At 45.4% G+C, this 25,192-nt stretch overlaps 2 protein-coding genes across 2 annotated transcripts in view; both read left to right on the forward strand.

Moving 5' to 3' along the window:
- The first annotated feature begins 2,130 nt into the window (after positions 1 to 2,130).
- The window catches only part of LOC147447298 (reticulon-like protein B22), a 63,837-nt gene continuing 40,775 nt past the window's right edge, over positions 2,131 to 25,192 (forward strand). The window contains exons 1-2 of the mRNA XM_086524295.1: positions 2,131 to 2,544; positions 2,641 to 2,782. Of these exons, the coding sequence (XP_086380421.1) occupies positions 2,354 to 2,544; positions 2,641 to 2,782 (333 nt within the window). The 5' untranslated portion in view covers positions 2,131 to 2,353. The remainder of the gene's footprint in view (positions 2,545 to 2,640; positions 2,783 to 25,192) is intronic.
- LOC147447299 (uncharacterized) lies at positions 2,946 to 17,544 on the forward strand. Its single transcript, XM_086524436.1, has 8 exons — positions 2,946 to 3,019; positions 3,169 to 3,310; positions 3,396 to 3,445; positions 14,627 to 14,681; positions 14,996 to 16,317; positions 16,406 to 16,751; positions 16,843 to 17,004; positions 17,116 to 17,544. The coding sequence occupies exons 1-8, from the start codon at positions 2,946 to 2,948 to the stop codon at positions 17,542 to 17,544; spliced, it is 2,580 nt and encodes an 859-aa protein (XP_086380562.1).

Genomic DNA, 25,192 nt, shown 5'->3' on the forward strand with positions numbered 1-25,192 from the left:
ATGGTGCTGAATGGAGAGATGCAGATGGGCAACATGAGCAAAGGTGAACAACAACAAAGGGCTTGGAGATGAGCAAGATGAGGTTTTGGGTATGGCAAGTATAGACAGCTGCTCTCCCAAGAAGAGGCAAAGAGGCTCTCCTTGTGTGCAACATGCAACTGAGTACTTAAACTCACTCAAAACTCTTGCTTCTCTAATTTCTGTTATTATTCTCAAGCACAAAAGGTGAAATTGAGCATGCAGTGCAATGTGTACTTTGCTATGAGAATGCAGTTCATTGTGTGCTTGGATGTGTACATGTATAGTAACTTTTTTCTAGTCAAGCACTAATTATGGTAGCAGGGCATCACAAGGTTCAACATAAGCATTAATTCTACATAAGGTTCAACATAGGCATTAATTGGAAGGTGTAATTATTAAAATTAAAAGGTATTCCTAATGGCTTCAAAAAAATTAAAAGATATTCCGAATTCAAAGATTCCCTCAAGAACAACAAAAACGATGCGCTAGTCTATAGCATGTAGCAACAAGCAACGACGAAGCTCCTACATTTGCAAGAGTATTAGTTGGGAAGGGCGGATACAACATTAAGAGAGAGAGAGAGAGAGAGAGAGAGAGAGAGAGAGAGAGAGAGGACACTTTGAGGAGAAGAAAACGCTAAAGGAAAAATCAAGGAGGAGAAACACTTCTTTACATGGACAGAAAAGGTCTTTTGACTTTTCACTTTCCCCTGTCTTTTCATTTCCTAAACTCACCCTTCACTTATGCACTTAATATGTTTTGGATTTTTATTTTTTTTTGAGATTGGGGAGACTAATAGATAGGCAAACTATTTTCCAAATAAAATATCTTTTTTTGTAGCTGCTCCAAGATTTCCAGATTTCCTTAACCATTTTTCAAGATCTTGCTCTTAATTTGAAAGGGACTAGTGAGCAAGCACACCATCGTGAGTTTTTTCTAGAAGGGGACCTAAGTTAGGGAGAACTTTTCTACATCTCTATGAATCAATTGTGCCCAATCACATTCTGGGGGATAAAAATATCTTACTATCCATTTACCAACTAGGAAAAGAGTAAAGGTGTAGAGATATAACATCGATTTTATCTAGCCTTCCTACATAGAGGGCCCTTGAGCTATAGTTTTGCCATGAGAAGTCACCAATATCCCCAATATCTACATGACCAAATTGCTTTGCTAAATCATTGAAAGCTTTTAGATCTGAACCTTTGAGGATTGTGCCTCATCCTTTACATCCGTCCTTTTGAGTCTCCACCATATTGACATTGCTGAATAGCAATATAGGTTTATCCATGTTTGAGGTGCTTTGTCGTGCTTGCTGACTAAGGTGCTGAGGTGCTTGATGACTAAGATGCTTGAGGTGCTTGTCGTGCTTGCCGACTAGGGAGCCTGGGGTGCTTGTGGGAACACTACCCAGGCTTGAGGTGCTTTGTCATGCTTGGGGGTAAGGTGTACAAAAGTCAACATCTATCCCTAAAAGGAGGGGCTGAGCCCTACAAGAGGGGGTAGAGAGAGAACACACACACCCTCACGCAAGGCAAGCTTGGTACAAAGAAGGCAAAAGGGACGCTTGTCAAGCTCCTCCTCACGTTGCCCTCATGGTGTGCTTAAAGCCTATTGGTTCGCCTCCCTAGGGGTTTAATGATAAATTAATTAATTTAATTAATTGTTTTAGCATTTATCAAGTTTGCTTGATATGCCCCTGCTTGTGATTGGCTAGGCCTCGAGGGGTCCAATGAGCTTTAAGCATGAGCTACAAGGGGAGGTCTACCAAAGCATGTTAGGGGGTTGCTTGATGGTATACTTTCCCACACACTCTCATTGTGTATTGTGCAAAGTGCAAGAGCTCCCTCTCCTTCCCCAAGCAATTAGAGAGGTTGAGAGCCTACACCAACACTCTTGGCTATGGACTTCGAACTGGGCACTAGATTATGAGAGCCATTTTTAGGCCCCTCCCCGCCATTAACTTTCGTGCTAAAATTGGGCCCCGTCACGTAATTGGCCCCTCTACTCTAGTTTAGTATAATTATAAGGCCCTCGTGTGATTAGGCAATGCAGACGATTCACATCCTAGCCTAACCACGATTTGGGTTTACTTTTGTGGGGTGAAGGTGTTGCCAAGAGGTCGACTCAGGCTTTGACTCAGGCTTTAAGGTCTCTTGGGATAGTTTCCCACGACGTTTAAATACTCTTCTTCTTCTTCGTCTTCTTCTTGAGCTTGAAAGGCAGATTTACGCGCGAGAAAACACACAGACAAGAACAAACAAACCCCCCCTCCCCCCCCGGCTTGCATACATGCATGTTAGCGCGCTGAGAGGGCTACAAGCAAGCAAGCATGGCTATCGGCGGCGAGCTTAACCTCGGCAGACTGGGAATGGGGGCTGTTCTTTTGACTTGCGGTACCCTCGTCTACTATCACTGCACCGTCCGAACTTATCCTCTTATCTCTCTTGCCGCAGACGTGCTCATTGTTCTCCTTTGCTCCCTCTCCGTGCTTGGTCTTCTCTTCCGCTACTGCAATATCTCGTGAGTATCCCTCATATGCAATCAACATATGCAATGTTTTGTTCATGCATTTTGAGCTTCAATCTGATTTTCCATCCGCCTATTTCATTTTTTCAGTGTGCCCATTGATCCATTGGAATGGGAAGTGTCTCAGGACACGGCCAATCGGGTCGCTGCATGCATTGCCAACGTTGTAGGTGCTGCTGAGTCTGTTCTTCGTGTTGCTGCAAAAGGGGAAGATAAGAAACTTTTTCTCAAGGTTGGCTCAATCTTCAATCGTTTATTATTTATGGCAAAATTATTCTATTTCGTAATATGCTTGCATGGGTAAGAACAGAGAGAGGAAAAAGTAAGATTTTAACAATGTTAGGGGGCCAAAACCCATAGGACCAACTCAGTCTATCATTAGCGAAGAAAAAGCTATGAGAGTGTTTGTGTCGAATGATCAAATTGGCCTTTGGCATCTCCTCGGAACTTATGATCGTGAGACTGCCAGGTATGGAACAATATTGGTGATGCATTAAAATATGTACTTTTTGACGAGATGGCTTGAGTCTATTGTTCCAAAGGCAGTGCCCCATTCACCACATGACAGGCTTTCAGGCAGTTATGTGTAGTTTGAAGCACTTTACATTGTTCGTGCAGATGTGGTGATGGTTTGTTGAGCGGTATGATGCATCTACCTGTTTACAGCTCCTCGGCATTTTCCTCAAGCCAATTGTTTGTGTTTGATATTGAGGCTGGGGCCCTAGTAGATATGGTCACCGGTTGGCTTGAGCTGTCACAGGTCTCCTTTTTTGTTAGCAGTCATTGAATGAGCCATAGATATAGTGGTATTTCTGCATGAAGCTTAGACACTTGTGGTTGTCAAGATGACTTTACCTGAGATTGGATCTGGAGACTGGAACGCCCTCTATGAACTGTGAGGTTGACAATCTTGGTGCTTCATCACTATTCTCAATGCTCAAGAGTTTTCTACAAGGAGAATATCACATCTACCTTGATGGTAGGGCATCTCAAACATATTTTTGAAAGTGCTGCTTGATGAACTGGATGTGCAAAGTGCTCGCTGATTCCAGTTCATCGTGGCAGAACTTTTATAACTCGTGTGGTATTCCAACTGCTCTTTGCAACTCAATCACATTTGTGAAGAGAAATTTGAGCTGCTTCATGGTCCTTTGCATAGCATGTGACATATCTAAGTGGAGTCTTGACTCATCATGAATCAGGAATAGGTCTCTGATAACATTTATCCTTGCATACCATTGTGCCAACTTCCTTGTAGAAAAGTGTCTAGCTGGCTCGACGAAGCTCGAAGATCACCTTAAAATCAAGATATCATGTCACCACTGTATGTAAGATGTGTGTGCTTTGTTTCACTCTGAGAGAAGTAGGAAGACCATAATCCCCCCTCTTTTAAAAAAATTAACTCTTCCCCACCCTTGTAAGCTCTCTTGTAGGTGCGAGCTGTGTGCTTTTTTACTCTGTTTCATTCCTCTTGTTTAGCTTCAAGCATTTGCTCTAGTGAATGCCCCTGTCAAACAGTGGGGGTGCCCCCCCCCCCCCCCGGGCGGCCGCCGGCAACCTTGAAGAGTACATTTGATTACTGGAGAGAAAAGTATCCAAGCATATAAAAGGGAAGGTGGGGCACCATGTTTCTTCTACTTGTACTTATGCATGGTATTTTAGATGGTCTTGGGAGCCTTTGCTGTCGGATCTAAGGGCAAACACTACTTTTGAAGAAACCTTCATTCTTGATGTGAATCTTGAGAGATGAATTCTTGGACTCTGAGGTACTATGCCCTATCTGATTAGAACTTGAATGTCTGCTCCCTAGCATGAACCCGTAAGAGCCTACAACCCGTGCATATCTTGAGCTATGGACTATGTCGTAATTGAGGGAATTTCTATTCCATGTGTGATTTACGAAAAAACCGTACAATCCTGCCACATCACCATCCAGTGCGTTTTTCGGGCGTCCGTATAGCCTCCTGCTACATTAGCAGCCAGTGCTAGGGTTTTTATTTCTTTTTAATGTCCTTTTTGTCTCTTTAGGCCCATTTGAATGGGGTACCATAAGCTGGATCAATCGGTGAGTTGCCACGTCATCATTTGTGACAATAGCCACGAGCTCTCTCGCCTCTCTTGGATACCTTATGGGAGGTTTTGATCTTATATATATATCTTCGTCCCCGGTGCCTCCACAACGCATGTGGGTTAGTGGCCCGCTACGTTGCATCACCAGGTTGTGCCTTCCTTTCAATCTCCAAAAAAAACCCCAAGTCCACTTAAAATAAATTTTCAGGCCATCTGGGACCCCCACCATTTCTTGCTCCCTTGTCCAATGAACCATCTGTAAACTACTACTGAAAGCTTGCGTATCGGGCTTTGAATCCCAACTCCTGCTCTGCATTTCGGCCACCCCTCGACCGCGAATCAAGGGCTCTAAAATCGAGAAATGTCACGTGACACGCCCAACCCTATGTGTCCGTGGACAAGCTACAACATGACCAGGGTTGAGTTCAGTCAAGTCAATCTAGAATAGGAAGCGATCTGACACTTTTGTGAGTCTGTTCGCAGACCGTGCATGACCAGTCACTTAGATTAGATGCATATCCTCTGGTTGCACACAGCATGATCATCAGCATTCCCATCAGAATCCATCAAGGAAATTTTCCAGTGCATTAAAACCTATTTTCCCTACTTTTGACATTTTTACTTATTTATTAAGTGACTTTTGTTGGAAACTAGGTAGGGAAATTTTGATAAGATAAGATATAAGCAAACCAAAGCTAGCACTCTCTGGTAGAAGACGCAGCAGGAGCACTTGCTCAACAGGCACCTTCTCAGCAGGACCCCCAACTGCATGACCTAGCGTTTTTGCAACTGAGCATCAAGCTAGTGTTTTTGCAAGATAGATCAGCCTTGGCGATTTTGCATAGCAGAGCAGCTTCAGCATTAGCAAACACAACAGAACCCCTTCACGACAGTAGATCAGCCCTAGCGTAAGTGGATTTTCCCCAGCAGTAGAACTCAGCCCCTAGCGGAAAGGGAGTCAAACTAGGGCAAAGGGCTAGGAGCCATGCTATATAGTGGGTGGTTGGGAGGTGGACTTCTAGGTTCTAGTTCCCTTTGTCTAACATTGGTATCAAGAGCAAGGTTCCTTTTTGAGAAGGCACAGCTGTGGAGGAGGGGAGCCACACAATTCTTGCATGTCTTTTTGCATGTCGAGGTCAAGGAGGCGTGGAGCTCACCCCCTGTGAGGAGGACGATAGGGCCCAAGGCGTGGGCAACATCCCTTGCGAGGAGAAACTGCCTGTTGGCGACCTGCCCGAAATCGTGCCCTTGCGGGCTCTACGGCATCGCGCCGGTGCGGGGATCAATTCCCGTGTCTGCAGCAGGCGGTCTACACCATCATACGAGGCGGGGGGAGTTTTGCTCAACCCCTCGCGTTGTCTGCGGGCTGCCATAGCCACTGAGCAAGGTGATTTTCATACCCGACGGGCGTCCAACTCCATTCGGGGTTAGTGGCCACGATTTTTTTTTTTTCAAGCTAAGGGATGGTACCCACAGTGGGGTACCACCCTCTCCCTCTTGTGAAGCCTCGACGAAGCTCGACATCCCGACATGGCCGGCAAGTACATACACCATACACATACTTTGCGTATTAACTGCAGAAAATCAGTGATTTTATAAAGCATCTCAAGGGGAGTTCAAAGTGACGTTATTTCTCACAATCGATTACGGTCGAACGCAATTCTACCCATAATCGATTCGGCTACAAGGGATTAAGGAATTCCCTACACGGTTGACATTTCGGATCGATTTCGACTTGGATAATACGGGATTAGCAAGGCTAATGAAACGGTTGACATTTCGGATCGATTTCGACTTGGATAATATCGACTTTGACGGGATTAGCAAGGCTAATTAAACTTTGCAAGTACTCTCAATCTCAGATATTTTTCTGACTATTCCTTTCACTGCACTGTGTCGCCATGGATTTAGATATCAATATGACTTTTGATTTTGAGCAAAGTACGCTTGATCCTGCCCATGATGGCCCGCGGCTGGATGCTCTCAAGGAGAGTACCCGCAACGCTACGGCAGGTGATGACACTTATGAATTGCTCGACATTCAAGAATTTCGTGCACTTCATACACGCATATCAGTTATGGAAGGAAACTTTAAATCTTTAAATGAAAATGTCACTACATTATCCACATTAGTGATTCAATTAATGCAACAACAGTCCAAGGGTCCTGCTGACACGCATATGCATGAGCACGTTGCTACAAAGGGGCAACGTCCTTCTAATCAAGGACAAGGTCCAACGGCTGATACTTTGCACACTCTCATTGCAAAAGAGGTGGATGAGTTGTTGAAAAACACCAAACCAGCGACTTTTAAGGGAGAAGACCGAGACCGCAATAAGGATGCAGTGAATATCTTTCTCAGCAAGTGGGATGGAATTCACGCCTTGCGGCGTACTTCGGACGTAGTCAGAGCACTGCAAACGAGCTTAACTCTGGAAGGCAAGGCCTACAAATGGTGGATGTCTCTCAAGGAAAAGAATATCATAACACAGAGTTGGGTAGCTTTTGAAGCTATTGTCTACAAATGAGGCACATCGGAATTAGACGGCTTGGGACATGTGTTCATGCGTCAATACCCATCATTACTTGAATATATATCTCACTATCGGGATGTTATCCTCAAGTTGGAAGGCTTAGATAACTTTCAACAAGTACGGGGATTTATACGAGGTCTAACACCAGAGCTTAAGAAGCACGTCAAGACCCAAAACCCTAAAACACTTGAGGAAGCCATAGTGAAAGCACATATTCATGATGATCTAGATGAAAAGAAAGCACATAATACTCATGTGTCTGCTAATACACATGATAATACACGCACACAGTATTGCCACAATAAAAGGAAATTTATAGTAGCCAATTCAGAAGCATCTAAAAAACCCAAGGGGTCTAGAGGTCCTCTCTCTCCTGAGGACTTTGATAAAGCTAAGAAAGAGAAATTATGTTTTCAATGTTTAGGAAGCGGGCATGGCAAAAAGGATTGTCCCAAGGGAAAATCTGCTGCCTATGGTAAGGAGAAAGCAGTACACACGGTGCAACTGCTGCCTCTTGAGTCTTCCTCACGATTCTCTATAGTGGAAGTAAACACACCGAGGTGGTGCATGAATGCTGTCTCACAGCTTCCATGTGGCAACAGACTTTCGGACCACATGACTTAGTACGTATGCACGGATCTCTACAAGGGCACAAGGTGCGCATCTTGGTAGATGACGGTGCTACTCACAATTTCATCAATTACGGATTGGTGAAAAAACTCAAATTGCCTCAAACTCCGAGTACCCACCGCTACAAGGTAGCAATGATGAATGGACATGATACCGAAATCTGGGATACTCAAGTCCGAGCTGTTCCGTTGAAAGTACAAGGTTACTCCACATTCTTGGATTTTCAGGTTATGAACATGGAGAGGGTAGACGTGGTCCTTGGTAGGGAATGGTTGCATAGCTTAGGACCATCACTGAAGCGTAGCTATGAGCACAACAGTTTGATGTTTGAATCCCATGGCGCACATGTGTTGTTGTTAGGAGAGAAGGATGTACCTTTTTCACCATTGATATGTACAGCTGAGCTTATGCAACTCGTTTCTGATATTGAAATAGATCAAGTTTTTTTGTGTTACCCATTGTCTCATTTTCTCTCTAACATTAAATCTGTTGAACATTCCTCAACGCCGCATGCTTCTCTCTCATCTCTTCCATCAATGGCTAGTTCCAAACAAGCAAACGTTGCTAGTGAGTTACAGAAATTATTAAAGGAATTTCAAGATGTTTTCTCTAATGATTTCCCACCAGGATTATCGCCGACACGATCGGTGCAACATAGCATCGATGTGTGTAGATTGTAAACCTGTTAGAAAACCGCCCTACCGTATGAGTTACTCTGAAGCTGCTGAGTTGGAACGTCAGCTTGCTGATTACCTTAGCGAGGGTTTATATAACCCAGTTCTTCACCATGGGCTTCTCCTATCCTATTAGTGAAGAAAAAAGACGGCAGTATGCGCATGTGCGTAGACTACCGTGGCTTAAATGCGGTTACGGTTAAGAACAAGTATCCATTGCCACGAGTGGATGAGTTGTTCGACAAACTCACTCATGCTCGCATTTTCACGAAAATAGACTTGCGGTCTGGTTATCACTAAGTCCGTATTCGACTTGCTGATATACCCAAAACTGCATTCCGAACAAGGTTTGGACACTACGAGTTCTTGGTGATGCCCTTTGGGTTAACCAATGTGCCCGCAATATTCATGACACTTATGGATAGTGTCTTGAAGCTGTACTTTGGCAAATTTGTCATCGTTTTTCTCGATGACATTCTAGTCTACAGTGCTTCTAAAGAAGAACACTTACAACGTCTCAGGCAGGTGTTCGAGTTGTTACGAACAAATAAATTATATGCCAAGGAATCTAAGTATGATTTTTTGAAAGAAGAAATTCACTATCTGGGCCATGTTATTTCAGCTAATGGGCTATATATGGATCAATCCAAAGTGGATATAATCTGGCAATGGCCTTCTCCTAAAAATCTGGAAGAGTTACATATTTTTTTAGGATTTGCAGGTTTTTACCGCAGGTTCGTTAAAAACTATGTTAATATTGCCGTTCCCATGACGAATCAACTGAAAGGCAAAGGCAAAGCTTTTCAGTGGGGACCCGCTCAACAACACAGTTTCGATACGCTCAAGGATGCATTAGCTACAGCTCCCATACTAGCTATTGTAGATTCTTTGAAACCATTCGTTTTGGAAACGGATGCCAATGACCGTGCCGTGAAAGCATGAGTGAGTTTGTCGAACAACTCATCCACTTGTGGCAATGGGTACTTGTTCTTAACCGTAACCGCATTTAAGCTACGGTAGTCTACGCACATGCGCATACTGCCTTCTTTTTTCTTCACTAATAGGATAGAGAAGCCAATGGTGAAGAACTGGATTGTATAAACCCTCTGCTAAGGTAGTCGGCAAGCTGACGTTCCACCTCAGCAGCTTCAGAGTAACTCATACGGTAGGGCGGTTTACTGACAGGTTTACAGCCTGCAACCACATCGATGCTATGTTGCACCGATCGTGTCGGTGGTAATCCTGGTGGCAAATCATTAGGAAAAACATATTGAAATTCCTTCAATAATTTATGTAACTCACTAGTAATGTTTGCTTGTTTGGAAGTAGCCATTGGTGGAAGAGATGAGAGAGAAGCATCGAGGAATGTTCAACAGATTTAATGTTAGAGAGAAAATGAGACAACGAGTAACACAAAAAAACTTGATCTATTTCATTATCAGAAACGAGTTGCATAAGCTCAGCTGTACATATCAATGGTGAAAAAGGTACATCCTTCTCTCCTAACAACAACACATGTGCGCCATGGGATTCGAACATCAAGCTGTTGTGCTCATAGCTACGCTTCAGTGAAGGTCCTAGTCTATGCAACCATTCCCTACTAAGGACCACGTCTGCCCTCTCCATGTTCATAACCTGAAAATCCAAGGATGTGGAGTAACCTTGTACTTCCAATGGAACAGCTCGGACTTGAGTATCCCAGATTTCAGTATCATGTCCATTCATCATTGCTACCTTGTAGCGGTGGGTACTCGGAGTTTGAGGCAATTTGAGCTTTTTCACCAATCCGTAATTGATGAAATTGTGAGTAGCACCGTCATCTATCAAGATGCGCACCTTGTGCCCTTGTAGAGATCCGTGCATACGTACTAACTCATGTGGTCCGAAGGTCTGTTGCCACATGGAAGCTGTGAGACAGCATTCATGCACCACCTCGGTGTGTTTACTTCCACTATAGAGAATCGTGAGGAAGACTCAAGAGGCAGCAGTTGCAACGTGTGCACTGCTTTCTCCTTGCCATGGGTAGCAGATTTCCCCTTGGGATAATCCTTTTTGCCTTGACCGCTTCCTAAACATTGAAAACATAATTTCTCTTTCTTAGCTTTATCAAAGTCCTCAGGAGAGAGAGGACCTCTGGATCCCTTTGGTTTTTTAGATGCTTCTGAATTGGCTACTATAAATTTTCTTTTATTGTGTCCATACTGTGTGCGTGTATTACCATGTGTATTAGCAGACACGTGAGTATTATGTGCTTTGTTTTCATCTGGATCATCATGAATATGTGCTTTCACTATGGCTTCCTCAAGTGTTTTAGGGTCTTGGGTCTTGACGTGCTTCTTAAGCTTTGGCGTCAGACCTCGTATAAATCCCCGTACTTGCTGAAAGTTATCTAAGCCTTCCAACTTGAGGATAACATCCGATAGTGAGATATATATTCAAGTAATGATGGGTATTGGTGCATGGAACACGTGTCCCAAGCCGTGCAATTCCGATGTGCCTCATTTGTAGGCAAAAATTCTTTGCGAAACATAGCTTCAAAAGATGCCCAACTCTGTGGTATGATATTCTTCTCCTTGAGAGACATCCAACATTTGTAGGCCTTGCCTTCTAGAGTTAAGCTCGTTTGCAGTGCTCTGACTGCGTCCGGAGTACGCCGTAAGGCGTGAATTCCATCCGCTTGCTGAGAAAGATATTCACTGCATCTTTATTGCGGTCTCGGTCTTCTCTCTTAAAAGTGGGTAGTTTGGTGTTTTTCAACAACTCATCCACCTCTTTTGCAATGAGAGTGTGCAAAGTATCAGCCGTTGGACCTTGTCCTTGATTAGAAGGGCCTTGCCCCTGTGTAGCAACGTGCTCATGCGTGTGCGTGTCAGCAGGACCCTTGACTGTTGTTGCATTAATTGAATCACTAATGTGGATAATGTAGTGACATTTTCATTTAAAGGTTTAAAATTTCCTTCCATAACTGATATGCGTGTCTGAAGTGCACGAAATTCTTGAATGTCGAGCAATTCATAAGTGTCATCACCTGCCGTAGCGTCGCGGGTACTCTTCTTGAGAGCATCCGGCCGTGGACCATCATGGGCAGGATCAAGCGTACTTTGCTCAAAATCAAAAGTCATATTGATATCTGAATCCATGGCGACACAGTGCAGTGAAAGGAATAGTCAGAAAAATACCTGAGATTGAGAGTACTTGCAAAGTTTAATTAGCCTTGCTAATCCCGTCGAAGTCGATATTATCCAAGTCGAAATCGATCCGAAATGTCAGCCGTTTAATTAGCCTTGCTAATCCCATCGATGTCGATATTATCCAAGTTGAAATCGATCCTAAATGTCAACCGTGTAGGGAATTCCTTAATCCCTTGTAGCCCAATCGATTATGGGTAGAATTGCATTCGACCGTAATCGATTGTGAGAAATAACGTCACTTTGAACTCCCCTTGAGATGCTTTATGAAATCACTGATTTTCTGCAGTTAATACACAGAGAATGTGTGTGGTGTATGTACTTGTTGGCCGTGTCGGGATGTCGAGCTTCGTCGAGGCTTCACAAGAGGGAGGGGGTGGTACCCCACTGTGGGTACCGTCCCTTAGCTTGAAAAAAAAAAAATCGTGGCCACTAACCCCTAATGGGGTTGGACGCCCGTCAGGTATGAAAATCAACTTGCTCACTGGCTATGGCAGCCCGCAGACAGCACGAGGGGTTGAGCAAAGCTCCCCCCGCCTCGTATGATGGTGTAGGCCGCCTGCTGTGCAGACACGGGAATTGATCCCCACACCGGCGCGATGCCATAGAGCCCGCAAGGGCACGATTTCGTGCAGTTCTCCGACAGGTTGTTTCTCGCAAGGGATGTTGCCCACGCCTTGGGCCCTGTCGTCCTCCTCACAGGGGGTGAGCTCAACGCCTCCTTGACCCCGACATGCAAAAAGACATGCAAGAATTGTGTGGCTCCCCTTCTCCACGGCTGTGCCTTCCCAAAAAGGAACCTTGCTCTGATACCAATGTTAGACAAGGGGAACTAGAACTTAGGAGTCCACCTCCCAACCACCCACTATATAGCATGGCTCCTAGCCCTTTGCCCTAGTTGGACTCCCTTTCCACACTGCCTAGCCCGGCCTTGCCCTTGTCTAGTCCGGCCTTGCCGTTGTCTTGACATTACTACCATCGACAAGGGGTACCGGTACCTACTCCATAAGGGGAGAGTTTGTGTACCGACAGACACAGACATTCGGCGCCAAATTCTTTATGAATGTCATGATAGTCCAAGTGCAGGGGACCCGGGTATTAGAAAAACTTATGCTCTCGTAGGATGACAGTTTTACTGGCCAGGTATACATGGCTTTGTTCACAGCCGTGGAGGAGGGGAGCCACACAATTCTTGCATGTCTTTTTGCATGTCGGGGTCAAGGAGGCGTGGAGCTCATCCCCTGTGAGGAGGACGACAGGGCCCAAGGCGTGGGCAACATCCCTTGCGAGGAGAAACCACCTGTCGTCGGCGACCTGCACAAAATCGTGCCCTTGAGGGCTCTACGGCATCGCGTCGGTGTGGGGATCAATTCCCGTGTCTGCAATAGGCGGCCTACACCATCATACGAGGCGGGGGGAGCTTTGCTCAACCCCGCACGTTGTCTGCGGGCTGCCATAGCCAGTGAGCAAGGTGATTTTCATACCCGACGGGCGCCCAACCCCATTGGGGGTTAGTGGCCACGATTTTTTTCAAGCTAAGGGACGGTACCCTTTGCATTAGCATCACACTTCAGCGTTTTGCAGATTCACCACGACGGAACATCAAGAAACATCAGCGTTTTCAGTTTTTAGCAATCAGTACCCGCAGTAGAACCCCCAAACCTCGCAGATCTCACCTTCCCACAGCAGATCCTCGCCGCACGGTCAGATCCCGCAAAGTTTGCAGTTTCAGCCCGGAAAACGCAGATTTCAGCATCTGCGTTTTCAGCGCATCGTCGTTGCATCGTCGTCATCACCGTCGTCATCGACATAGAGTCAGAATTGAGCAGAGAAAGATTTGCAGATTTCAGCCATTAGCATTCTCAGATTTCAGCCCGTCTCGTCGTCGTCCTCATCGTCGTTGACATGGTCGGCAAGTCCAAGCATTGTAGAGATTTGTGCAATCATAAGTAGACCGCTCTCGCCATAGACTACTTTTTAGCTTTCCATGAACAATCCGCATACATCCGTGCTCATTCACGAGTGAAATGTGCTCAACGTACAATATGTCATGCCTAGGAAAAGGGATCACATAAAGACGCTGACTAAAATACAAGAAACGATCACGAATGAAACACTCGAATAATGCGTGCGTACTAATCATGCGAACACATAATACTTCCTGTGAGGGTTCTTTGGACCGAGGCTCGAGAGCCAATATCGCTTCTTCTTGAGTGGGTTCTTTGGACCTTGACTCGAGGGCCAAGATCGGTTCTTCGTGGTTGATTGAATCTGCAATGAGGTTAGCTTCAATAGAGAAAGTATCCACTAACACATCATCTACGTGAACAATCACATCATCTTCATGCAAATCATCATGCTTGTCATTGTCATCCAAATCATCATGCTTATCATTGTCATGCAAATCATGTGTGTCATGCTTTGGAGAAGAAGAGACTGGGAGAGTCTCCTTCTCCTGAATCCGTTCAATCTTTGCCTGCATATTTGCAATGAGAGAGGGAGAATGAACAACTTCCTCTCCACGAATGACAATGGGAGAGTCACTTTTGGCATTGAGAGTGAACGTATTTTCCGCCCAATCAATGAGAGGGTTATACTCACGAAACCATCGAATGCCCAAAATCATATCACATCTTGAGAGAGGAGAGACAAAAAATTTTCTACGGAAAGTAGCTTGTTGAACTGTAAACAACACACCAGACACTCTTTCGTGATGAGAGAGTCCATACCGGAAGCAAAGCCAGAGACCTTGAGAGGATATTTCTTGCTAACCTCTAGGCAAGGTAGGATCAACACGTACGTCCGGATCCTTTTCGTACCGTACGGGTGATCTGTACGGATCCGTATCGTACGGATCGATCCGTACGGTGCTGGTCCTTTTTAAAAAAAAATTCTGCCCCCTTTCCAGCATGAGGGTTTCGCTAGGCCCAGGCGACCAGTTTTTTGGCCTTATTTTTTAGGCGCTTGCATTGGGTTGCAGAAAACCAGTAACGCAGTCAATTATCTCTGCAGAGAAACAAAGTGTCACTGTGCAGGTAAAGTCTCTCTCTCTCTTTCTCTCTCTCTCTCTCTCTCTCTCTCTCTCTCTCTCTCTCTTCTCCAAGTTCTTATTGCAGGCTCCGGGGCTCCCCCTCTCTGTCTCTCTGTCTCTTTGTCTCACTCGTGTCGCGTGTGTCTTATTGTTTGCGACAGATTCATCATGCCTAAGCCATGCAACCCGTATTAGAAGGAGCATACCAATGTCATCCGCATTATCAACACTCTAGGCCAAGCGGGTTGCGGCACTCGGCGATGGCAATGCAAGTACTGTAATTTTGAGCTCACGAGTACAATTTCTCGTGTCGTCAAGCATCTGACGGGCATTGGCACGACCAACAATTGTGGAGGGTGCAAAAAGGTTCCACAGGATATTAGGGACAAGCTGATTGCGGAGAATTTTCCCGAAGTACCAACACCAAAAGAAAATACAGGTAGCCAGCACACACATGATGCTCTTCATGATGCTCTTATTGGGGATTTTGGTGGTTCATCTTCCGAGGTTCAAGAGGATCATCCCACTGCTGGTTCTAGTAGAAAGAGGGCTCGAGTTGTGCAGGAGGAGGAAGATCGAGGTGATATGGATGCACGTAGGCAAAGCACCTTGCCTTCGTGTGTGAACTCTCTCTCTTGGGTGAAGGAGCGTCAAAAGGTGGTTGAGATGGAGATTGCGCGTACTCTCATTGAGTGCAACATCTCCTTCAATGTTTTGAGGACTGAGCAATGGAAGAGGATGGTCCGGGCTATAGCTGATGTTGGTCACACAGATTCATGGGCAGGGGTGGAGTATAAGAAGATGCGCACTACAATGCTTGATGAGCAGAAGGCTTTGATAGATAAGGCTTTGGTCCCGGTCAAGGCCGGTTGGCAGCAGTTTGGGTGCACCATCATATCAGATGGCTGGAGTGATGTTTGTAGGCGGCACATCATTAATATTCTTGTGTCGTCTTGTCTTGGCACATACTTCTTGCGCGCTGTGGATGCAGGCAAGGCCGGAGAGCACATCAGTGGTGAGTTTATCTTTGGGCACATCAAGAAAGCTATAGATGAGGTTGGGAAGGATAATGTGGTACAGGTTGTGACTGACAATGCCTCAAATTGTAAACTTATGGGTGAAATGGTCGAGGCAGCTTACCCTCGGATTTCTTGGACTCCATGTGCTGCACATTGTCTTGACTTACTTATGGAGGATATAGGCAAGTTGCCTTGGGTATTGCCTATTGTTACAGATGCCACTAAGATGACCACCTTTTTCCGCAAGAAACATCAAGCTTTAGCTATCTTCAGGAGCCACAGTACACTTGATATCGTGCGACCCTCAAAGACCAGATTTGCTTATATGTATTTAGTGCTACAGAGACTCTTCAAATTGAGGGATCCACTTCTCCAGACAGTCGTGGACCTGAAGTGGAGATTGATGCATCACTCGCAGACAGAGCCCACTAAATACATACAGCGACGGGTGCTCGATGAGTCCTTTTGGACACAGGTTCAGAGTTTGACAGTGGCATTGCAGCCAGTGTATGTGCTTCTTCGAGTCACAGACATGGAGGGCTCTACATTGGGCCTAGTCTATCATCTCTTCATGGAGATGAAGAGACACCTTACAGAGTGTGTGTCTCTGACACAGACCTGGTAAGTACTTGTCTTTTGAAATCTTCTAGTAGACTTGTTGTCATTTGAATTTGCCAATTCAACTTTGTTTTATTGCTGAAAATTTCAGCCGAGATGACATCATGGCCATTGTAGAAAGGAGATGGACTTTCATGAGTCGTCCCATTCACGGGATGGCTGCATTGCTTCATCCTTTCTACAAGACGCTAGAGCTTTTCCATGAGAGGACTCTCTTAAAGCTCAAGGATGATTACATCAATATGATGTACCACATGGACGATCAGCTGGAGATTGATGCAGAGATGATCAGCTTCATGAACAATCTAGGACCATCCTTTGCTAGAGCTGTGGTGTTGAGGCCAGAGGCTACCAAGTTCCCTCTTACATGGTGGCAGAATTATGGGAGACAAGGTCTTCCAACGCTTACACATCTGGCTTTCCGAGTACTTTCACAGGTAATTGAGAATCTTGAGACTTACAGTTTTTGCACAATGTACTTAGTACTTACTATTGCCATATATTAAATCTCAATGCTCATTGTTGTAGGATTGCTCGGCTGGTGCATGCGAGCGCAACTGGAGCGCTTATTCCTTGATACATACGAAGATCCGCAATCGTCTCAGCACTTCTCAACTAGAGAAGTTAGTCTATTGCCGAGCAAATATGAGGCTTGTGCGAGCCTACCACGCTTTGGGAACACCCAAGCAGGTCTACTATTAATTTTCACATGAATGATTGAGTCATGAATCATGATACACTCGGCCATTGAGTACTTAGTACATACTAAATAATATTTCCTTTGTTTTCATTTTTCAACAGGTGGACCCAACCAAGGTGAAGATGGTGGCAGATCCTGCTGCTATAGAGGAGGTGGAGGCGCAAATCAGAAATGAGCAGGAGGAGATTATTCGATTGCTTCACAGGGAGTTGGAGAGTGTTGATTGGCGTGTGACGAGGTCACGCGCACGAGCTTTGGCTATTCCTCTACGTGAGCATGATCCAGATCCAGATAGTGCTCGAAGAGAGAGCATTCGTAAAGGGAAGCTACGTGTTCGTTCTTCTCGGAAACGGGCAAACGAGGCTGTTCGTCTCATTGAGGCTTCGACAGAGGCAGTAGAGGATGATCTACATGTGGCACAGATGTCCGTGATGGCAGAGCCAGAGTACGACGAAGAGGGCAATGTCCTGACGGATGGGGACTTGGTGTCTTCAACAGAGTCTTCATCTGCATCTGATGATGATTTTTGACGATGGGGCCATCACATGGATGATGTGCTAGCTTTGAGCTAGCTATTTAGTGCTTTCTAGTATCTACTACTATATAGATAGACTTTTTGAGTAGGATGGTTTCAGTTATGATGGCTGATGAGCCTTTTGTTATGGCGTGGGCCTTGTAGGCTATCACCTATGGTACTTTGTCATTTGATGTTTTCAACATTAGTGTGTTCATTGTTATTTCAGATCTCATTTGACTCTTGAGCCTTGATGTTCTTGTTCAATTATCAATGTCGTCTTAACTTTTAAGTCTCTTGCAGTAGTTACACAGTATGTGGTTGTCTTGTAAAACATGTCTTTGAATGTCTCTATAAGTTGTTGGCTTCTCTCTTGATTTATATTGGAGAAGTCCTAGAAAATGAGTATTTTGCCGTTTTTTACCAAGAGTACTTATTTTTACGTACATAAAATTTTTTCCTGTACGGAACAACGTACAGTACGTACATATACGCCACGTACAGTACGTTTGGTACCACCTTGCCTCTAGGCGGGCTTTCTCAACAAGAGAGCGACTGATCATATCATGCATACTACCTGGGTTAAACAATATGACAAAATGCTGCCCCGTCATATGACCATAACATTTAATGAGAGAATCTTCAATGGGAGAGTCAGGAGAAACTTGGGGCACACTTGTGTTATCATTAACTGCATTGATAGAGGAAGTGGGTTCGGTGGATTCTTTAGATTCATTCGATTCAAGCTTAGGACATGTTCTTTTTATGTGACCCTTAATGTGACAATGAAAACAACGACCTTCCTTAGAATAAGTGCTTTGCTCTTCCGACGTGATGTATCCTCATAAAATTCCTTGTGCTACCTTTTCATGTGGAGTGAGCTCAGGTTTAGCAATTGTGTTAGCCTTACCCTTACGTTCATTGGATTTTGAGAGACTGTTGGAAGATTGGTTAGAAGAGTTATCATTCTTACCATTCTTATCGTTCTTACCGTTCTGAGGGTTTTGAGAAGTCTGCGAGGTACTTGTGGAAGTCTTGTTCTCCTTAGGCTTTCCCTTGTAGTGCTTCATCTCCTGTGCGAGAGCAATCGCTACCGCCTTGTTGAGATCGATTGGATCGAAGACTTCTAGATCAAACTTGATGTATTCGTCTAACCCAAAAAGGAATGCCTCTTTGCGCTCATCATCCGACTTGCGTAATTGGGTACCTAACTGCAAAACACGATTAGAGAAAGACATAACCGGCATACCATTTTGCTCGAGAGCGCGCCAATCGTCCTTCCATCGTGCGAGGTACTGCGGTGGCATAAACCGTGCCTTGAGCTTGTCTTGGAAATCAGCCCAATTGAAGGAAAGGGGCGTGAATTCGTCGGCTTCCTCTAGGTGCGCGGCTAACTGTGCCTCTTGCCATGTGGTACCAATTGATGGCATCACCGGCAAGGTATATAGCTGCCGTCAGAACCTTGCTATTCCCTGTTTTCTTAGTTGTCGCAAAATAAGCATTAAATTGATGCAACCATGAATAAATAACCGTAGCATCCATCTTACCATCATACTTACTGAAAGTCAACTTCTCTGTGACCGGATTGTTGGATTCCGCATCCCGGCTTGCGCCACTTGAGGAACTACCAACATCTTTGGCTGGTTCAGATTTTGAGGCAAGAACTTGTCGAACCGATTCTTGAGTGCGGAGGTCTCTTTGAGCCTCCCGATCGGCCTCCAGGGCCGCTCGTCTTGCTTCTCTTTGAGCCTCCCGATCGGCCTCTTAAGGCCGCTCGTCTTGCTTCAGCTTCCTCTTGTCGTTGTGCTTTTCTTTCTTTTCCTTCATCGCGCTCGCGTTTCAATGCAATACGAGTGGCTCCTTGTTTTATGGTATTTCTTTCGTTGCGTTCTTCGCGCTCGCGATTCGCTTCTTGTTGTTGAGCCATCATGTCCAACATCGACTTGACCATCGCCTCCATGGAAGTTGGTACACTCGTGGCGTAGATGGAGAAGGGGGAGGGTCAGAAAAATCTCTTGGTGGAGAAAACTCTTCGTCGCCTCTCTCATGCTCATCACCTGTATGCGAAGTATCCATTCCGCTTCCGGTGACGACCATGCACTATGATCTTTGGTTCTTAAGTTCACGAGGAACTTGGGTTCTTGAGGGTCTTGGGTTCTTGGGTTCTTGAGCGTCTTGAGGTTTTCTTTCGCTTGCAATCTGTGTTTGAGAAGGATCTTCTCTTCACCCGAGTTCTGCTCTTTTCCGCGTGCGCATCCCTTGGCGGCCTTGCGCTCACACCAAGGTTGCTTTTTCCCACCTCACGTCGATTGGCCGGCTGCTAAGTGCACGGTCCGCTCTCAATGAGTGAAAAGAGGCACAAGGGGAGGTTGGACAAGCCCTTCTTTCCTGGGATTCCTATCACTCTTCAAAAACACGATTAGGAATCGACACGTCCAAGCGAACTTGGGTTCGTGCGACCGCAACAAGCAAAAAAAAATCTTGTGATTCTTGTGGTTCTTTCCTTGAGTGATACAGAACACTACCAAAGCTCTGATACCAATGTAAGGTGCAACGGAATGAATGTCTGAACTTTGCTCAAGATGAGTGCTCCATAATGTGGTCAAGGTTCCTTTTTGTTCTTATGGAAGGGAGAGCCTTCCGGTCTTAATGAGAGAGTGCAATGATCATAAACAAAGTGAATGGACACTGTGTGCAAGTGTATGAGACTAAGAGATAGAGAGAGAAGAGAAATACGACACCAAAGACGTAAAACCCTCCTCCGAAGGCCCCACTCTCGTCGGCGAGAGTGGTCTACTATTGATTGCACAAATTGGTACAAACTGAATGCATGTGACTGATGCAAGTCTAGGCTAGATCGATGACGACGACGACAGGGATGGCGAGACCGATGCTATGGCTGAAATCTGCTACTCTTTATTTGCTGTCCCAAAAACGCTATTGCTGAAATCTGAGGCTGAATGGCTGCTGTCCTAAAAAACGCTAATGGCTGAAATGATCTGACACCAAAATCGTTGATGTGGGCAGGTTCTTAATGGCTGAAAACTGCTGGTCTTTAGGGCTGAAAACGCCATGCATGTGGGCGATCATGTGATGCTGAAAAACGCCATGCAATGGGAGGGCGATCTGTGGTTCTGGAAAACGCTAGGGTTGAGAAGGTTTGGCGATGAGATCTTGCTGCAAAACGCTAGTGTTGAGGTCTTCTTGGCAATGGGTATCTGCTGAGGAAAACGCCAAGCTGATGTTGATGAAAAACGCTAGGGACTGGGACTATCTCGCTTGGAGGAAAAACGTCACCAAAGAAGGTTCTTGTTGAGAAGTTGCCTGTTGAGCACTGGTGCTCCTGCTGCCTCTTCTGCCAATTAGTGCTAGTCTAGGTTTGCTTATATACAAACTTACTCAATTTGCCCTACCTACTTTCCATCAAAAGTCACTTAAAAATAATAAGTGAAAAATGTCAAAAATAGGTAAAATAGGCTAAATGCACTGGAAAATTCCCCTGAAGGATTTTGATGGATTCTGTTGGGAATGCTTATGATCATGCTGTGTGCAACCAGAGGATATGCATATACACTAAGTGCCTGGGCATGCATGGTCTGCGAACAAACTTACAAAAGTGCCAGAACACTTCTAATCTAGACTGACTGGACTGACTAAACCCTTGTCGTGCCGTAGCTTGTCCACGGACACATAGGGTTGGATGTGTCACGTGACACCTAGGCATGACATCTTGTACGTTGAGCACGTTTTGCTCATGAATGAGCACGGATCTATGCGGATTATTCATGAAAAGCTGACAAGTATGTATTCAAGGAAGTCACATTCCATGTCTCTTCCTTGGCACGACACAGTCGTAGAAAGAGCACTAGAAAGTATGAGCACCAAGCATGGGCGTTTCCGTTGTGAATTGCCACAGTTAATTGATTTAGATCAACAGGACAAGATTCGATCTCGTTGTTTGCGCGTGTGTGGTGAACGGTTTGGCACGCCGTCTATTTGTTCATCTACATTGCATGCACAGTCTTTTAGATAGACGCGATTTTTTCCAGTCACTTTACATGGAATAAGTATGTTCAGGTTTTTGTGTTGGAAGTGGTTTTAGAAATTTTCAGCCTCGGAGATTCTTGAAGGATGTAGATGCATGACTATAGACGAAGTTGAAGCATTGAAGGAGCCACAAATGACTTTGTGTGGCTTTCGGCGCGGCCCAAAGAAGCAAGCGTTGCAGACCTTTATGAAGTTCAAGTATCGCACGACTCACACCTCAGAGTGGGCCGGCGAAGAGTCCTCTTCGAGGATTCCGGATGTTGTTGGCGATCTCCCTTGACGCCATACAGTTCGGTACCAGTATCTCACTTTGAAAAGGAGGAGATGTCACGTGACACATCCAACCCTATGTGTCCATGGACAAGCTACAACATGACCAGGGTTCAGTCAGTTAAGTCAGTCTAGAGTAGGAAGTGATTTGGCACTTTTGTACGTCTGATCGCAGACCGTGCATGACCAATCACTTAGATTAGATGCATATCCTCCGGTTGTACACAACATGATCATCAGCATTCCCATCAGAATCCATAAGGGGAATTTTCTAGTGCATTAAACCTATTTTTCCTATTTTTGACATTTTTCACTTATTTATTGAGTGACTTTTGTTGGGAACTAGGTAGGGCAATTTTGCTAAGATAATACATAAGCAAGCTAAGGCTAGCACTATCTGGCAGAAGAAGAGGGAAGTGCACAGGCAAGGCCCCCTTGCAGCAGGTGTCTCCCTCTCCCTCTCCCTCTCAGCAAGAATAGACCCCCCTTGATGCTAGCGTTTTGGATCAGCCCTTAGCCTGGCGTTTTTAGCAGCCATCTTCATCGCCAATACCCTCAGTCGCAAGCACTTGAAAGACTCCGCATCATAGCAATTTCAGCAAGAAGAAGAGCCTCAGGGTTGGTGTTTTTCACCTAGCCTCATCAGCGTTTTGCAGCCCATGAACCAGCGTTTTTCCACTGCAAGAATTAGCGGTTTTGGACAGCCATGTACCTGTGTTTTGCACAGCCATTTCAGCCAGCCATTAGCGTTTTCTGTCAACAGCAATAGGGCGATTTCAGCAGCCCAGACAGCGTTTTTGCATTCCCAAACCTGAGTTTGCAGCAAGGCAAATTCAGCAGATAGAAGAACAGCATTCCAGCGTTTTGCATCAGCCAATTCAGCAGACAGAAGAGCATTAAATCCAGTGAATTGCAAGCACGAAAGACATCGTTGTTGCACGTCAAGTCTCGATAGCAGATAGCCTCGTCCTCGTCGTCCACACCGTCGACATTGACATAGCCCATTAGACTTGCATCAGTTAGCTTCCACCTACACTTGTACCAGATTGTGCAATCAATAGTAGACCACTCTCGCCATCGAGAGTGGGGCCCTTGGAGGAGGGTTTTACAACATCTCTGGTGTCGTATTCTCTTCTCTCTCGCTCTCCGTCTCATGCACCTTCACGCACAGTGTCCATTACCTTTGTTTGTGTCCATTGCACTCTCTCATTAAAGAACGGAAGGCTCTCCCTTCCTTTAGTAAAAGGAACCTTGAGCACAGTTCGGAGCACTCATCTTGAGCAAAGTTAAACATTCATTCCGCTGCACCTAACAACCCAGATGGAGAGCCAAGTACTCGGCCTCATTGTTTGTGTGAACATTTTTAAGATCGTAAGCCTTGGAAAAGATAACCTTACCTTGTGGATCCTATATCACCACCTCTCCTCTTGCTTTTTGGACCATAGCAATATAGAACTCATCCTCGTGGTTGGGAGGACAAACCATAGTTACCCGGAACGCGGAACGGGAACGGCAACGGGATCCCCGCGGAACGGGGGAACGGCTAGGGGTCCGGAACGGGAACGTCGCGGAACGGGAGGTATAAAAAACACCCAAATAGTGCAATTTTTAGCTCCTTGTGTTTAAATACAAGGAGTATTAGAGTGCTTTGACTCTAATACTCACAAAAAACTCGTTTTGAAGACCATTCAACCTTGCTATGACTAGATGATGAGAGTGAGAGAGAGAGAGAGAGAGAGAGAGAGAGAGAGAGAGAGAGAGAGAGAGAGAGAGAAAAGAGAGAGAGAGAGTGAGATGGAGAGGGAGAGATTTGAGAGAGTGGGAGGGAGAGGAAGAGAGCTTGAAGGCTTGAAGCCTTGAGCCTTGAGAGAGTGAGTCTTGAGACGGAGAGATCTTGAGAGTGAGAGGGAGAGAGCTTGAGCCTTGAGGATTAGCTTGTGAAGACAAAGGGGGAGGGGGGTGCATTTTATGAGTCCTTGAGGCCTTGCACACTTTCAAAAGAAGCCCAAACATTTACTTCAATTTTTTCAAATTTTGCCAAATTTGTAGCCGTTGGCCGTTCCAGGGGCATTCCAGAACGGTCTGGGGGCGTTTCGGAACGTTCCGGAACGGCCGTTCCGGTTTGCATTGGCCACCCGGAATGTCAGACATTCCGGGGCGTTCCGGAACGTTCGGGAAGGGAACTGCCCCCCGGAACGCCGGAACGGGGGCTAGGGGGCGTTCCCCAGTAACTATGGGACAAACCGTAGGCAATTGACAAAGGATCTCCTTCACCCTGTCAAAAGCTACCTGTGCATCTTCAGTCCACTGAAAACCATGAAGATGCTCACTCATTTTTTGAAGAGGATACACATACTCAGTACTGTGAACACGAGCCTTCACCTTTTCAGGATCAGCCTCTATACCATTCTGTGAGACCACATGACGAACAAATGAGCTTGTGGTTGAGCCAACTCGCACTTCTTGGGATTCGATTGACCACCTTCCTCATCCACCCTTTGAAAACAAGCTTTAACTTCGACAAATGATCAACTCTAGAACTGTGCAACCTATGCTATCCATAAAGACCCTAATAAACTTACCCAAATATGCTTGTACTCATAGCTTGTCACCGAATTACCTCCATCGCCTCCCACCATAGGATGGAAATGGCTTTACTTGTTCTTCGAATCCAACACTATGTCACCAGCGTGTGACTACTATCTATCCTTTTTGTTGATTTCTTTCTTATTATCTATTTACTTTCACTTTTTGGAAACACCCCTCGGGAAATCTAACTGCCCTGCATTGCATAGCTAGTGTGGAACTGTCCAGAGGGAGTCCGGGCCTGAGGGCAAGAGAGCACTAAGGTTGGACAAGGACTATGGTTAGCCAAGTGGGGTCATTGACTAGCCAAAGTGGAATCCTTTGCTACAGAGGCTACATTTCAGTTCTGGATGTGGCCGCAGTGTACAAAGAGGGTCGGATGACCTAGAAAGATACAATGGCAGCATCTCCTAAAAATTAGGGAACTGCTATTTTGGGACCTGAAAATGTCTTCGCGTCATTACGTGCAGTTTGACATGGGGATCATTTTGTTACTCTGTGGCCAAGTCAACAGAGGCTGCAGGTGAGATATTTTTAGACCCGAGGGTCTAAAGCGGGAAAATGCACAAATGAGTGACACTTGGCACTTTGAGGCCAGTTTACTACTTATAGAGAAGGCAAAAACGTGATTTATAGTTGGGAGGCTCATTTTGCAAGTCTCTGTCACAGGTTAAGAGCTATGGAGTGCTTGCTTTCCCTCTTATGCACAGTGCGGTGCCAGGAGTGATGCCCTGCACGCTACGCACTGCCCTCTCTCTCCC

The sequence above is a fragment of the Adiantum capillus-veneris genome, chromosome 11 (genome assembly GCF_014529385.1).
Source record: "Adiantum capillus-veneris isolate H3 chromosome 11, ASM1452938v2, whole genome shotgun sequence".
Taxonomy (NCBI): domain Eukaryota; kingdom Viridiplantae; phylum Streptophyta; class Polypodiopsida; order Polypodiales; family Pteridaceae; genus Adiantum; species Adiantum capillus-veneris.

Excerpts from the sequence above, each read along its gene's own strand:
- LOC147447299 (XM_086524436.1), top strand. The coding sequence starts at position 2,946 with ATGAGAGTGTTTGTGTCGAATGATCAAATTGGCCTTTGGCATCTCCTC. Across the intron at positions 3,446-14,626 it reads TGGAACGCCCTCTATGAACT|AAAACCAGTAACGCAGTCAA; the intron begins GTGAGGTTGACA and ends ATTGGGTTGCAG. Across the intron at positions 14,682-14,995 it reads AACAAAGTGTCACTGTGCAG|CATCTGACGGGCATTGGCAC; the intron begins GTAAAGTCTCTC and ends CGTGTCGTCAAG.